General features: G+C 40.3%; 1 protein-coding gene across 1 annotated transcript in view; it reads right to left on the bottom strand.

Annotated features, from left to right (window-relative positions):
• Nucleotides 1–2794: 2794 nt before the first annotated feature.
• Nucleotides 2795–14780, bottom strand: part of SHISA8 (shisa family member 8) — an 86421-nt gene continuing 74435 nt past the window's right edge. The window contains exons 3-4 of the mRNA XM_069968941.1: nt 8385–8534; nt 2795–3375 (exon numbers count right to left, since the gene is read on the bottom strand). Of these exons, the coding sequence (XP_069825042.1) occupies nt 3023–3375; nt 8385–8534 (503 nt within the window). The 3' untranslated portion in view covers nt 2795–3022. The remainder of the gene's footprint in view (nt 3376–8384; nt 8535–14780) is intronic.

Here is a 14780-nt window from a genome sequence, read left to right as displayed (position 1 = left end):
GATCCAGCTGTAGATCGTGAGGCCTCTGCTACAAAATAAGTCTTTAAACAAGCAACCAGATGGGTGTTCCCCTAAAAGGACCCTTATAAAATAAACAATTCCTGCAAAGTCTGTATGTTCACGGCATTCAATAAAATGACCATCTTTATTTATTACACCAAAAATATCTTGATAAGATGTTACACAACAGTTATAAATACGTACAATAGTCAGGAGGAGCTTTACTGAGAAGTGGTGCAATATGACAACACTCCCAGTATATGCATTACTGTAGGCATGATAGCAAAGTAATGATTAATGTCATCTCTGTATTTAGACAATGGGCTCAGTCTCTTTCAATTATAAACGCTGCCACCTACCAATAGTATTCTTATTAGATCATCATATGGATATACGGTTTGTCTGATTTGCAAAAAGAAGAAAGATCTTACATGGTACAGTATGTATTTACAGACAACATATAACAGATGGTTTGGGCTGGCAATGTTATTTTTCTTCATTTATATTTTCAGATTTTATCTTAATTTTACACAACTTTTTCCTATTACAAACCTTTTGCAGACTTTATACCTAATTTACCTGATGGTTTTATCTTTTAACTGGGGCTACCATAGCTTATTTGCCTTATGATTAACAGGACTATTACATAAAGCCTCCTTTACACGAACATAGCCATTTTTAAGGTCAGGAAGCCATCAGTGTTTCCTAGGTGTAAAAACAAAGCAGGAAAAAAAAAAATCATACTCACCTGTCGCAGGCTGCAGCATGCTCCCCTCTAGTCCCTCCTTTACCCTTCTGTGATATCACTTGTCCGCAGCACTACAGGGGGGTGGGGAGGGCTCCCCTTGTGGCCGGAGGAGGTATATTGCTGCCTCCAGGGACAAGAGTGATTGACAGGGTCCCTAAATGTCATAGTGTATGTAATGCCTAACATTTTTTGTGAATAACTTAATTTACCAAAATGACTCCTTACTATAGAAAAAAAACACTAAATTGACCACTTGACCACTTTGGTGGAGATTTATCAAACATGGTGTAAAGTGAAACTGGCTCAGTTGCCCCTAGCAACCAATCAGATTCCACTTTTCATTTTCTAAAGAGTCTGTGTGGAATGAAAAGTGGAATCTGATTGGTTGCTAGGGGCAACTGAGCCAGTTTCACTTTACACCATGTTTGATAAATCTTCCCCTAGGTGTCTCCCTTCCTTACAACCCTAGTGCATCAGTAACCCTTTCTCCCCCAACATGCCACCTATAGTAAGGTACTGTATAAATTAATCATCGGCTCAGAACAGTGTAAGCAATAGTTTTTTCTGGTTTCCATTCCACAATGGAAATTAAATATAGTTATTTTTTTTTCTCATTACTGTGTTAATTTCAAAAGTGCAAAGAATTCCCAATCAGGTCCTAATTCTGTTTTTTTTTTACACAATGATGAGAAAAAATAAATAACGTTATTTCCTTTCCATTAGGGGAATCAAACCCAGGAAAAACTGTTGCTGGTATCTAGATAATTTACCCCTAGACCATGGCTCCAACACAGTTAGGATCGGAGATTTAACTGTATCTGATTGTAGATCAGTCCTCTGTTGGCAGTTTATGACAGAAATCAACAGAATTGCAAGCTGACCGCGTGAGACAGCAGTAGAGATTATTCATGAAGAAGAGGGAGGAGAAAGGAGTGGTGAGGCAGTTCCAGAGTGTAGCACAAATGCTGAGCCACAACTCCTCATTGACTCCTCATTACAGTAGGAGACCCCAGATTGTACATAATCCACTCCACAGACAAATTACCAAACAATAACGTGCTCACTAGGGGTCTGCAGACTACAGCCCACTGTCAACACCTCAGTTGGGGCAAGGGTGCAGACAGATTCCCTTTATGTTGAGGAGAGATTATTGTACAAAGTCTTTTTCAAGGTTTTGGTAAATTCACTAACAGGTAATGTTAATGCTACTGCATGCAAAGACTCCCTAGACAAATTTCTATGTAGAAAATACTAAGGGGCACATTTCGCATTGTCTTTACGCCATTATTTTGACTAATTTGGTGTTTTTGTGCACCATGTCAAATTTTAAGCAACATTTTTCAAGGCGTTTGCTCTGTTTTTTAGCAAAAAAAAAGTGCACAGCAGTACTCCATGACCCTGGTGTACTTTTTTAGCCAAGTTGTCAGCCCCATTAAAAAAAAAACGCAAGATTTATTTCCCAAAAGGTTCCCTACTACAAATAACTCCCATGGTTTTGGAACAAGATGTCCAACAACCTTATGGAGGTGTCCACATACTTTTGGCCATATAGTGCGTATCTAACATTTATGACTATGTGAAGAAACTTAAATATAAAAATGGCTAGATAAGAGGATTGACAGACAGACATAGATGGTTAGCGATAGAGACTGGATGATAGCTTAATATACATTCTCATAGAAACAACATTTTATGAAATACATAGAAGATTTTGAGCACCGGTGATAGACCACCATAGGCTCAGTCATACTATGTAACAATCATATTTGGTAAGACCCCTGGTTAACATAAAAAGTTTAATCAAAGTGGATCAAACAAGCATTAAATTACATTGTTACCAGCAAACAATTTATTCACACAGGCAATAGGGTTGAAAATCCTAGGAATCTACCCACATTTCTGGCAAAAAATAGCGTTGTCTTTACACTGGATAGCGGTAGGAGGGGTGAACAATCTTTTTTTTTTTTTTTTTTTTTTTTTTTACATCCTGCTTTTTGTTTTTGTATAAATAAGTCTGTGTTCTTAATTGTTGCAGTCTTTTTTTTTTTTTTATTACAATTTTCCCTCACTCAGCAGTTTTTTTGTACTTCTTGAATAAGTATACCCACCATTGACATTTAGGATTATGTATATTGTCTTTATTGTTGCTTCACTTTGTATTACACTTTTCCACTGTTCTCACCAAAAATAATGGAGAAACATTGAGATATCACAGTGCTATAATTGGCATTCACATATTTCTCATGTTAGTAATGAGATATAGATACATAGCGTTCAGACAGTCACCTCTGTCTTGCTGTTGCTGTGCCTTTGGGGGATATTAGAATAATGACTCTGATGGCTAAATAATTCAGGAAGCTTTTCAATACTAAATTGCCTCTTGTTGGCATAAACTTGTCTTCTCATGTCATGATGATTTGGGTCCCATCCTTGAAATGTTGCCCCAGCTAGAGGGTGAGTGTTGGTCTTGGAGACCTTAATCTTGTGATTTGTCTTGGTTGGTATCTGAGGGGAGTTATCTGGTAAAGAACTATCCTGAGTAATCAACACACCAGGCTGATAGCATGGAACACCTTCAGCTACATCCACAACTGGAAATCTCTTGTAAAAATCATCGGATGGATTATCTGTGAAGAAAGATTAAAAATAAATAGTTTAATGTGCATATAAAATATTCCAGAAAAAAAACTATATATTGTATTGTCCTGCGTATAAGACTACATTTTAACCCAGGAAAATCTTCTCAAAAGTCAAGGGTTGTCTTCTACACCGGGTGTTGTCGTATAGGGCGGGTGCTGAAAAACTTTGGAACAGGACTTAAGAATCTGCATTCGTCTCATATGGTGGGGGGAGCACAAAAACGGCCACATCTCTGCCGTATGCAGTGACTGTATGAAGAGCAGAGCAAGCTGCAGACATCCGGGGTACGGAAAAAAAAGAGACATACAGTAAAGTGGCCCTGTGCCCAACTCTTTCACACATATGGCCCTCCCCTGTATCCTACCAGTATTATTGTACCTTCTCTGCCTCTCAGATATCTCTGATGTTTCTTATTAATTTTTATTTGGTGTGCGTTGGAAGGGGGGGTAGTCTTATATGGCGAGTATATCCCAAACTATATTTTAACTGGAAAAATTGGGGGTCTTCTTATATGCCCAGTCGTCTTATAAGCTGGAAGATACGTTAATTATATGGAGTGTTTCAACATTCAACATGTTTGTCTGATATGAAAAGAAAGCTGAGCGGGCAGATCACCAGGAGTGGCGGCGCTGCAGAGGACAGGTAAGTATAACGTTTATTAAAGAATACCAATCATTATAAATAACCTTTGACATGTGATCAGACATGTCAAAAATTATTGATTGCAGCAGGTCTCGCTCTGAACTGAAGATATAGCATGGTGGCAGTGCACTCGGCTTCCTGGCAGCCAGGATTGATGATTGATGGCTTATCCTCAGGAAAAGAAATAAACAAAGCCTCACAGAACAGGAAATGTCAGCTTTGTTTAAGGCTTAGTGGTCAGAATGAATACTGCAATGTTCATAATCATCTACTACACATAAAAAAAAAATAAAAAAAATAACACGGTCTAGTATGTGGCTCTACTCAGTAAAAACAAATCTTGGCAATACATTCTCTTTAAGTCCAAAATTGGCTGTGCCAATTAGAGGGTTAAAGAAACTGACCTGATATTTTGGTGTTGTAGCCATGGATGTGTTATTTGCTGTCTGAGGTTTTATTTGGACCATGGTCCAAGACAATGTGGCTCCATTGAGACTAAACCAATTGCTGCTAGTAATAAATTGTATTATGTTTTTTTTGAACTCAAGGTCTTACTGGTCCTATTGGACATGGGATCTGGGCCAGATGATCTTGAGACCAGTTTTAAACATTGGAAAATTTGATGGTTAAGTAAAATTACCAGATTTTTTTTTTTATGGCTGTTGAATGCAGATGAAAAAACTGCATGATCTTATTGTTTGAGTACAACTTTTAAAGGGAATCTGTCAACATATGGGCCCTACATGAGGTGCTCACACTGTGCTGTGTATTATGTGCTGATCTAAAATTGGATATAGTTAAATCCTCTAGCCCAGTACTTCTCAAACTTTTTCTTCTGGAGCCTCACCCAAGAGACCGAAGCAATGCCCGGGCCTCACCAGACTGACCAAGAGGGTGCCTGGGCCTCACCATACAGTATGTGGTCAAAGTCCATTTAAAAGCTGAAAATAATGCTAGGGCTAGCTTTCACCCGTCTCCCAAGCTCTATATGCTAATAAAGCAAGTACAAAATAAATTAACAATGTTGCTAAAATGGAGATTTTTGCAAACAGCAAAAGGACTGTGCAGATTATAGTTACTTTTGTGAAAACTGGCTCCCCAGCTGGGCCTCACCAACAACTAGGGGGCGCCTCACAGTTTGAGAAGCATTGCTCTAGCTTGCTGAGCACCAATGTTTGTTTGAACACAATAAATGTCCGAATGAAGATTACTTGGTGAGTGCTGCTCATTCATTGTTTTCTGCATCAGGATATTGTTAGGATTAAAATTCTTTTGGAATGCTAAAAACCTACTGTTTAATGGAGCATCTAACTGATATATCAAATTATCTTTAACAAATATAGTTTTATTGATTGGAATAAATTGATCTAGTCTGTCCATATCTGGTATGAGGACACTGGACGCCGAGCCAAACGCATGGCCCGAATCCTAACACTGTTACTATCACTATAATATATTTGTACTTTTATGAAAGAGCACTCTGGAATTTTTATTTTTTAGCTAATATAGTACAATAATGTAGAGGCTATTGTGTATGCCTTGTTCATACTTATTTTAGTTTGTGTGCCATATATGGATTATCTGCCATCTTGCCATCCTTCTTTCCATCTAATATTCTAATATGACTCTCCTAATGCTGCCTACATTTCCTATGATACCTCTGACTTTGCATTACTGAACCCACTATTTAAGTCCTAAGTGCAGCAAGTGATAGACCAGTGACATAGAACTTTCCTTTAACTCACGCTGTGGAGTCTCTTGTATTCCTATGTGATTTAGCTTGAGCCTGTCTTCATGTAATATGTTTCTCCCTATCAATTCTTACAAGCAGTTGGCAGGGGAAAGTCTCCTAATAGGAATATACTTTTAAATATTTCTTCTTTAACCCCCTTTGCAACCCATGATGTACAGTTATTGCACAGGTCGGGTAAGAGTATTTAAATAGTTTTTAAAGCACCATTGGTGGCTAGTGGACTTATTAGCTCCCCACAATGTAATTGCAAGGTGCTAATTGGATGTCATGGCAGTGTGAGGCCTCTGCTATGTCTGGGTGCCTACCATGGCTGATCTGCTGATACATCCTGCTTATGGGAAGCTGTACCAGCAGAGTACCTAAATAATAGATTAATGCAGGTCAGGGAGCTGTTTACACAAGTCTTCTCAAAATGGAGGGGGTTAAAAGCAGCAATGAACTGAACAGCTCAGATAGAGATTTTTGTGTCTTCAGCAGAAAGCAGCAGGCTCAAAACTGAGAGAAATAAGCTTATGAAGTGTATGGAATGAATTGTTGTCTCCAAGAGGGTGAATGATTCAACATATATTTTTCCTAACAGGTTAACCCTTTAACACAGAAAAATACAGATTTTGGTCATTTTTAGAGATGAGCAAGTGCTAAAATGCTCGGGTGCTCGATACTCGAGACGAATATTTCCCGATGCTCGTTTCGAGGAACGAACCCCACTGAAGTCAAAGGGAAACTCGAGCATTTTTGCAGGGGACCAAAGCTCTGCACAGGAAAGGTTGCCTAAAAACCTGGAAACCTCAGAAAATGATGAAAACAACATGGAAATGGACAGTAAACAGCAGGGGCAGCATGCACGGATGCCTCTGGGGCTGGCTAATGGCAACATTATGCCAAATTATGGGCTCCCGACTCTCTCCCCCATGTTCCTGTACCCCCTCCCTCGCTCCAACTTCTGTTCACTGTCTGGCCAGTAATCTCCTGAGTTGATTGATGTCTATCAGGGTTCAAAGTACAGCCTTGGACACACTAATGCAGTAGCTGTACTTCGCTGATCCCCGTCTCTCTCCCCGTATAACGAATCCCTCTCTTTCCCCGCTCTCTCCTTACTGCACAGCCATGTGATTGATGGCTGTCAGGGGGTGAAGACGTACAGCACTGCATATACTGTTAGTAGCTGTGCTTTGCTGATTTTCCCCTCCTTCCTGCATCGGAGCCCTCTCCTCACTGTGCAGCCATCAATGGTCAATGTGATTGATGGCTGTCAGAAGTTGTAGAAGGACATCGCTACACAAGCTGAAGCGGGGCTGACTCTCTCCTCCCCATAGTAAATAAAAGTAAAAAATAAATAAAAATACACATACCCCATTTGCCCCATTATAAATAAAAATTATCACATAATTTAACAAGCCAGGGGGGAAATCAAACAGCACCCATCTCTAACTGAAATTGTGTGTGTGTTGTGTGGTAAGACACATTCTACAGTGGTGTGGTTCTCATAGAAACCATGTAAGAGACCCTGTAATTTAAATGTTCACACTTAAAATCCTTTAAAGAGTATCTAAAAGAAGGCAAATTTTAATTGAATTTAATGGAAAAACCACCCACTACTACTGCCTCTACCAACCTGATTGATCCTGCCTGAATTGAATTCGATGAGTGAGACTCATCAACCACACTAGAGAATCATTATACTCAACTCTCTGAGTTTCTACAGGAAATTAATGAAATGGATAGCTGTTACTATGTGTACCTAAAATACAGAAGAGAACTGCGAGAATTCGAAGATGTTCTAAAGCATCGCTATGACCAGGCTGCATTTTCACTGTCTGTTTCTTTTAACTGTAGCTGTATCTTGGAGATATAATAGATGACCTGACAGCCCTGCAAAATAGCACTTGAATTGAATTCGATTTGGTTTGAAATTTGAAGTCGAAGATTAAAAAAAACAGCCGATAAAGTTACCTTTACCGAGCTGCTGGCTTCTGCCTTTGAAACAGCTACAAAATAAAAGGAAGGCAGAGGACACCCACAGCAAGTTTGTATCCACAAATTGTATGGTTTGAAATGGACGACACAAGGATCCTAATAATAAATTATGCCTGACACAGCATGGTGGTGAGAACTCAGTGAACAAAGTTGATGAGGCAGCAGTTGAACCTCCCAAAAATTATGCCTAACACAGCATGCCTGACACCCAGGAGGGTGAACACCCAGTAATCGTTGGCAAAAATATTTTGGTACTGTTGGGACCATACTGACCTGTGGAATAGCATGTCATCATCTAGTGAACTCAAAATTGTGCAGTTTTTTTTTTTTCAGTTTTTCTGAAACTGATGAGCGAACCTCGAGCATGCTCGAGTCCATCCGAACCCGAACTTTCGGCATTTGATTAGCGGTGGCTGCTGAAGTTGGATAAAGCCCTAAGGCTATGTGGAAAATATGGATATAGTCATTGGCTGTATCCATGTTTTCCAGACAACCTTAGAGCTTTATCCAAGTTCAGCAGCCGCCACTTATCAAATGCCGATCGTTCGGGTTCTGATGGACTCGACCCCGAACCCGGTTCGCTCATCTCTAGTAAATAACTTACATATTATGCTAATGACTTACCTGACATTTTTAGAGAGGCATATTTAGAGAGCTCTTGATCTTGCAAAGAAATTCCAGGAACCAGCTGTCCTCGGCTCTTGTGACCTATTGACATTCCGACTTGGGGAATTAATGGTGAAGTCAGGCCCATGTTGTTGAAATTTGTGTGATCTGTTGAAAACAGACATTTAGACATTAAAATATAAAATTTACATGTTAAAATCCATAGGTACCTCTTCAATTGATCTAATAGTATTTTTTTGTATGTTTGGCCAATGGCGGTCTCACCAAGGGCACCTTTATGCAGATCAGAAGCGGAAAATAAGAGTAATGTATTTCTGCAAAGTAGAAGAAGGCTGTAAAAATATATCTAGATGTTTCCTCTTTTTAGCTCTAATTGAACAAATTTCCATGAGGGAATCGGAGTGTAGGAGCTGTATGTTTTTCTCCCTTCCTGTGCTGCTTCCTGAGCTTGTATAGTATTTCAATGATACGGTTGCTAAAAGAAGTTGTGTTGTGCTGAAATTAGAACTTGGTGGAAAGAGGGTTTGTAAAAGCAACTGGTATATGGAGGATAGAGGCAAAAAAACAGGTAAATGCAACAACAATCTGCAAGTGCCAGGACTTACCGCACATACTCCCTCCAGCGTACACACGATAAAAAATTTTAAAAAAATTGAGGCCCTTAGCAAACTATTTGATCAATCCCACCATGTAAAGGTAACCTAAGTAAAAAGATGGTCCTACGCTAGCAATGGCCTCTCTTGGACTCACATTAGGCCTAGAAACTGGGCATGAAGGATCCTACATGGGTGGAGTTCAAGCCAACAGGAGGTAGCTGTATTCTAGCCACAACAGCGTGCAACCTGCATAGTGTGAACAGAGGCTTCGGAGTGCTTTTTGTGTTATATGGAGGTTACACCCTATTTTAAAAATAAAATATATAGGTGGCAAAGATGACAATAAGAAATCTATGAGGCACTCACCTTAGCAAAATAAGTGCAGTTGTTTAAAAGGAGTGTATTACTTACTGATCAAAGACAGGTACTAAAAAAATCTTTTATTTTATTTTTAATCTGTTTCAATTTTCTTAATGTAATTCTTTTATTTAATTTCATTATAACTTTCAAAATTTAAATCAACAATAGATGTGAAATAAAGCAAGTTTGCAATATACATTCATCATCATCATCATTATTATTATTGTTTTTTTAGATCATGGAGTAAAACAAAGCTATACTTACCAGAAATCCAGGTCCAGTCTCCTGAAGCTTTTTAGTCTTGTGTTGGTTGAAAAAAGAGACCAAACACATGGAGGGAGATTTATCAAAGGGGAAAAAAATTACACTGGTGTAAACTTGCCATTGCAACCAATCACAGCTCAGCTTTCAGCTCTGGTAAAATGAAAGAGGAGCTGTGATTGGTTGCTGTGGGCATTTTACACCAGTGTATATTTTACACTTTTTGATAAATCTGGGCCATGAAGTCACAGCTCAATGCATCCATCAATTGCATGAATCCATTTTCTAAAAGAGCTCAAATGACCTGGGAAACACATGACTTCCTGTGTTTAGACTCTTTGGAAAAAAAGAAAAGAGGGAGCACAGGAAGTGCCGTGTTTTCCATGATAAAATACTGAATGTAAATTCCAAACTTGGTTTACATCACATCTATTGTTTATTTAGGTTTTGAAAGTTATAATGACAGGTACACTTTAATATAAATGGAGCCATCTTACCCGAGCTATTTTAACGGCAGTTAGTAATACGCTTTACAGCAAGCCCCCTGGACCATAGGACAAAAAAGAAAGGACCTGTCCCATTTGATGAAAAAGAAATGCTTCTGGGCATGCTAAGTCACCTTAATAAAAGTAATTTTATAGGAAGGGGGACGCTGAGTTTTATCTATATACTGGTGTCACCTTTAACTGTAATCCTGTTTGTGATGATAAGGAGGACACTGTTGGAAACAGGAAGTCTTAGCTTAGTTCTAATCCTAGTGGCCAAAATGGAAACTGAAAGATTTCAGAATAATTTTATAATATAGATAGTTAAATGGAACATTAGATAAAGCATCAAAAATGATTAGAAAAACATTTTTTAACATTTAAACAAAAGGTCATTTTTTTGAAAACGCATTTCCTTTCATTAGAGGGGAAGTAGCATGTGCTGAAATAGTAGTGTCCATAAGCATTCACTATTGTGTTACCAGCTTTGGGACTAGTTGATTCAGATGTCATTAACCCCTTAAGGACCGGGCCTGAAATGGCCTTAAGGACCGGAGCAAATTTTATGAATATGACCAGTGTCACTTTATTCATTAATAACTTCGGGATGCTTTTACCTATCTGGCTGATTCTGAGATTGTTTTCTCGTGACATATTGTACTTTACATTTCTGGTAAATTGAAGTTGATACTTTTAACGAATCTTTATGAAAAAACCAAAATAACGTGAAAAATTTAGAGAAAATGCATTTTTCCAACTTTAAAACTTTTCTGCTTATACAGAAAATGGTTATACCACATAAATTATATATTAAATAGCATTAGCAACATGTCTACTTTATGTTGGCGGCATTTATTAAACTATATTTCATTTTTTTTAGACAATAGAAAGCGTAAAACATAAGCAGCAAATTTCTAAATTTTCAGTAAAATTTCAAAATCAGATATTTTTAGGGACCTGTTCAGGTTTAAAGTGTATTTGAGGGGCCTGTATGTTAGAAAGCCCCACAAAGCACCCCATTTCAGAAACTGCACCCCCCAAACTCTGCAAAAGCACATCCAGAAAGTTTTTTAACCCTTTAGGGGAGTCACAGAAATAAAATCTAAGTGTGTAAGAAATTTGAAAATTTTAATTTTCTGTGCAGAGATTTTCTTGTAATCCAATATTTTTCATAATTGTAAACCTATTACCAGAGAAATTCACCCCAATATTGATTGCCCCGTTTCTGCAGTTTATAGAAATACCCCATATGTGGCCCTATTGTGCTATTTGACGCAACCACAAGCCTCAGATATAAGGGAGCGCCTAGTGAATTTGAACACCTCGGTTATATTTGGTCATTTCTGACTGTACCACTTCAGGTTGGCAGAGGCTCTGGGGTACCAAAACCTAAAAAACACCCCTAAAGGGACACCATTTAGAAAACTACACCCCTCAAGGAATGTAACAAGGGGTGCGGTGAGCATCTGGACCCCACAGGTGCTTCACAGATTTTCTGAACAATATGGCGTAAAAAAATAAAAATAATTTCTTTATACTAAAACGTTGTTCTAGCCTTCAATTTTTCATTTCCACCAAGGGATAAAAGGAAAAAAAAAATGCATAAAACATGTAGCGCAGTTTCTCCCGAGTACAGAAATACCCCACATGTGGCGATAAAGTGCCAAGGGGGCGCAGGACGAGCCTCCAAAGGGAAGGAGCGCCAATTGGCCTTTGAAGCTGAATTTCACTGGAATGGATTTCAAGGGTCATGTCGCATTTACAGACCCCTCGTGCTGCCAAGACACTGGAAACCCCCCACAAGTGACCCCATTCTGGAAACTACACCCCTCAAGGAATCTAATAAGGGGTGCAGTGAGCATATGGACCCCACTGGTGACGGGCACAAATGTGGAACAATGTGACGTGAAAGTGAAAAATTTCATTTTTTCACTTTCAAGACACAAATGTGGCCGTCATCAAGGGGTCCATATCCTCACTGCACCCCTTGTTAGATTCCTTGAGGGGTGTAGTTTCCAGAATGGGGTCACTTGTGGGGGGTTTCCAGTGTTTGGCAGCACGAGGGCTCTGTAAGTGCAACATGGTGTTCATCATCCATTCTGGCCAAATCCAGCCTCCAAAATCCAAATGGCGCTCCTTCCCTTCAGAGGCTTGCCCTGCGCCCATATGGCGCTTTATGTTCACATGTGGGGTATTTACGGACTCGGGGGAAATTGCTCTACACATTTTGTGTGTTTTTTTCTCTTTTAACCCCTTGTGAAAATGAAAAATTCAAGGCTAGACCAACATTATAGTGTAAAAAAAGTAATATTTCATTTTCACGCCACATTGTTCCACATTTGTGCCCATCACCAGTGGGGTCCATATGCTCACTACACCCCTTGTTACACTCCCTGAGGGGTGTAGTTTTCAGAATGGGGTCACTTGTGGGGGCTTTTACTGCCTTGGCAGCACAGGGAGTTTTTAAATGCAACATGGCCCTCGAAATCCATTCTACCCAAATCCAGCCCCAAAAAGCTAAATGGCGCTCCTTCCCATTGGAGGCTTGTCTTGCGGCTACATAGCGCCTTAAGTCCACATGTGGGGTATTTCCATACTCGGGGGAAATTTCTCTACATGTTTTGTTTTGTTTCTTCTCTTTTAACCCCTTGTGCAAATGAGAAACCTGAAAACTAGATCAATGATGTTGTGTAAAAATTAAATTTTTTACACTTAAACATTGGCCTAGCCGTGAATTTTTCATTTTCACAAGGGTTTAAAAGAGAAAAAGAACACAAAATGTGTAGAGCAGTTTGTCCCGAGTACGGAAATACCACAGATGTGCACATAAAGCGCCATGCGGCCGCAAGACGGGCCTCCGAAGGGAAGGAGCGCTATTTGGCTTTTGGAGGCTGGATTTGGCTGGAATAGATTTCAAGGGCAATGTCGCATTTACAAAGACCCTATGCTGCCAAGACACTGGAAACCCCCCACAAGTGACCCCATTCTGGAAACTACACCCCTCAGGGAATCTAACAAGGGGTTCAGTGAGCATATGGACCCCACTGGTGACGGGCACAAATGTGGAACAATGTGACGTGAAAGTGAAAAATTTCGTTTTTTCATTTTCACAGCACAAATGTGCCAGTCATTGAGGGGTCCATATTCTCACTGCACCCCTTATTAGATTCCTTGAGGGGTGTAGTTTCCATAATGGGGTCCCTTCTGGGGGGTTTTCAATGTCTTGGCAACACAGGGCCTTTGTAAATGCGACATGGCATTCACCATCCATTCTAGCCAAATGGCGCTCCTTCCCTTTGGAGGCTTACCCTGCACCCACATGGCGCTTTATGTCCACATGTGGGGTATTTCCGTACTCGGGGAAAATTGTTCTACACATTTCGTGTTTTTTTATCTTTTAACCCCTTGTGAAAATGAAAAAATAAAGACTAGATCAATGATTTAGTGTAAAAATTTAATTTTTTTTTACACTAAATGTTGGTCTAGCCTTGATTTTTTCATTTCCACAAGGGGTTAAAAGAGAAAATTAACACAAAACGTGTAGGGTAATTTCCCCTGAGTAAGAAAATACCCCACATGTGGATATAATGTGCCATATGGGCACAGGGCAAGCCACCAAAGGGACAGAGCGCCATTTAGAGGCTGGAATGGAGGACGAAGGCCATGTTGGGTTCGCAGAGTGCCCGTGCTGCCAAAACATTGGAAACCCCCCACAAGTGACCACATTATGGAAACTACACCCCTCAAGGAATGTAACAAGGGGTATAGTGAGCATATGGACCCGACTGGTGACGGGCACAAATGTGGAATAATGTGCTGTGAAAATGAAAAATTTAATTTTTTTACACTAAAACGTTGGTGTAACTTTGAATTTTTATGTTCACAAGGGGTTAAAAGAAAAAATAAACCACTACTCATGTAGAGCAATTTCCCCCGATTACAAGAGTACCCCACATGTGGACACAAAGTGCAAAGTCACCGCATGCAAAGCCTCCAAAGGGAAGGAGCGTAATTTGGATTTTGGAAGCTGGATTTGGCCAGAATGGAGGACGAAGGGCTCTCAGAGCCCCGATGCTGCCAAAACAGAGGAAACCCCCCACAAGTGACCCCAACGAACTCAGGAATCTGTGGTTCGTACGGGGTGGGGTCACTTGAGGGGGCTTGTGGGGCTTCCTGGGGCAGCTCCTTGGGGGCTTGTCATCACTAAATGGTGATAACAATGAGGACGAAGAGGAAGGAAGAAGGAACGAGGGATCTTCCTCTTCTCCCTCAATGGTTGTCTCAGTATCGGAGGCAATCCAGGCGAATGCCTCCTCAGCCGAGAACAACCTGTGGCCATTTTTTTGTTATTTTTTCTTTAGGATGCCTTCACACACACACCGGATCCACACACTGCGGATCCAGCGCCAGTGCATCCGTATGAGAATACATACACGCAGCAGGAATGACATCCCACTGCCTATATGTAAGTTAACCCCTTGCCGGCCGGAGCATACTTTACCTCCTCCCCGCTCCGGCTTGCTTCGGGGCTCCCGGTTTCTGCTCATCCCACGCAGCCAATCAGTGAGCTGCCCCGCCGCAGCTACTGATTGGCTGAGCGAGACGTCCTGCTGAGAACCCCCGAAGCAAACCAGATCGGGAGGAGGTGATGTATGCTCCGGCCGGCAAGGGGTTAACTTACATACACGCAG

The sequence above is a fragment of the Dendropsophus ebraccatus genome, chromosome 4 (assembly GCF_027789765.1).
Source record: "Dendropsophus ebraccatus isolate aDenEbr1 chromosome 4, aDenEbr1.pat, whole genome shotgun sequence".
NCBI classification, from domain to species: domain Eukaryota; kingdom Metazoa; phylum Chordata; class Amphibia; order Anura; family Hylidae; genus Dendropsophus; species Dendropsophus ebraccatus.
Note: the sequence above shows the minus strand (reverse complement) of the source record. Positions and strands in the feature narration are given on the sequence as shown.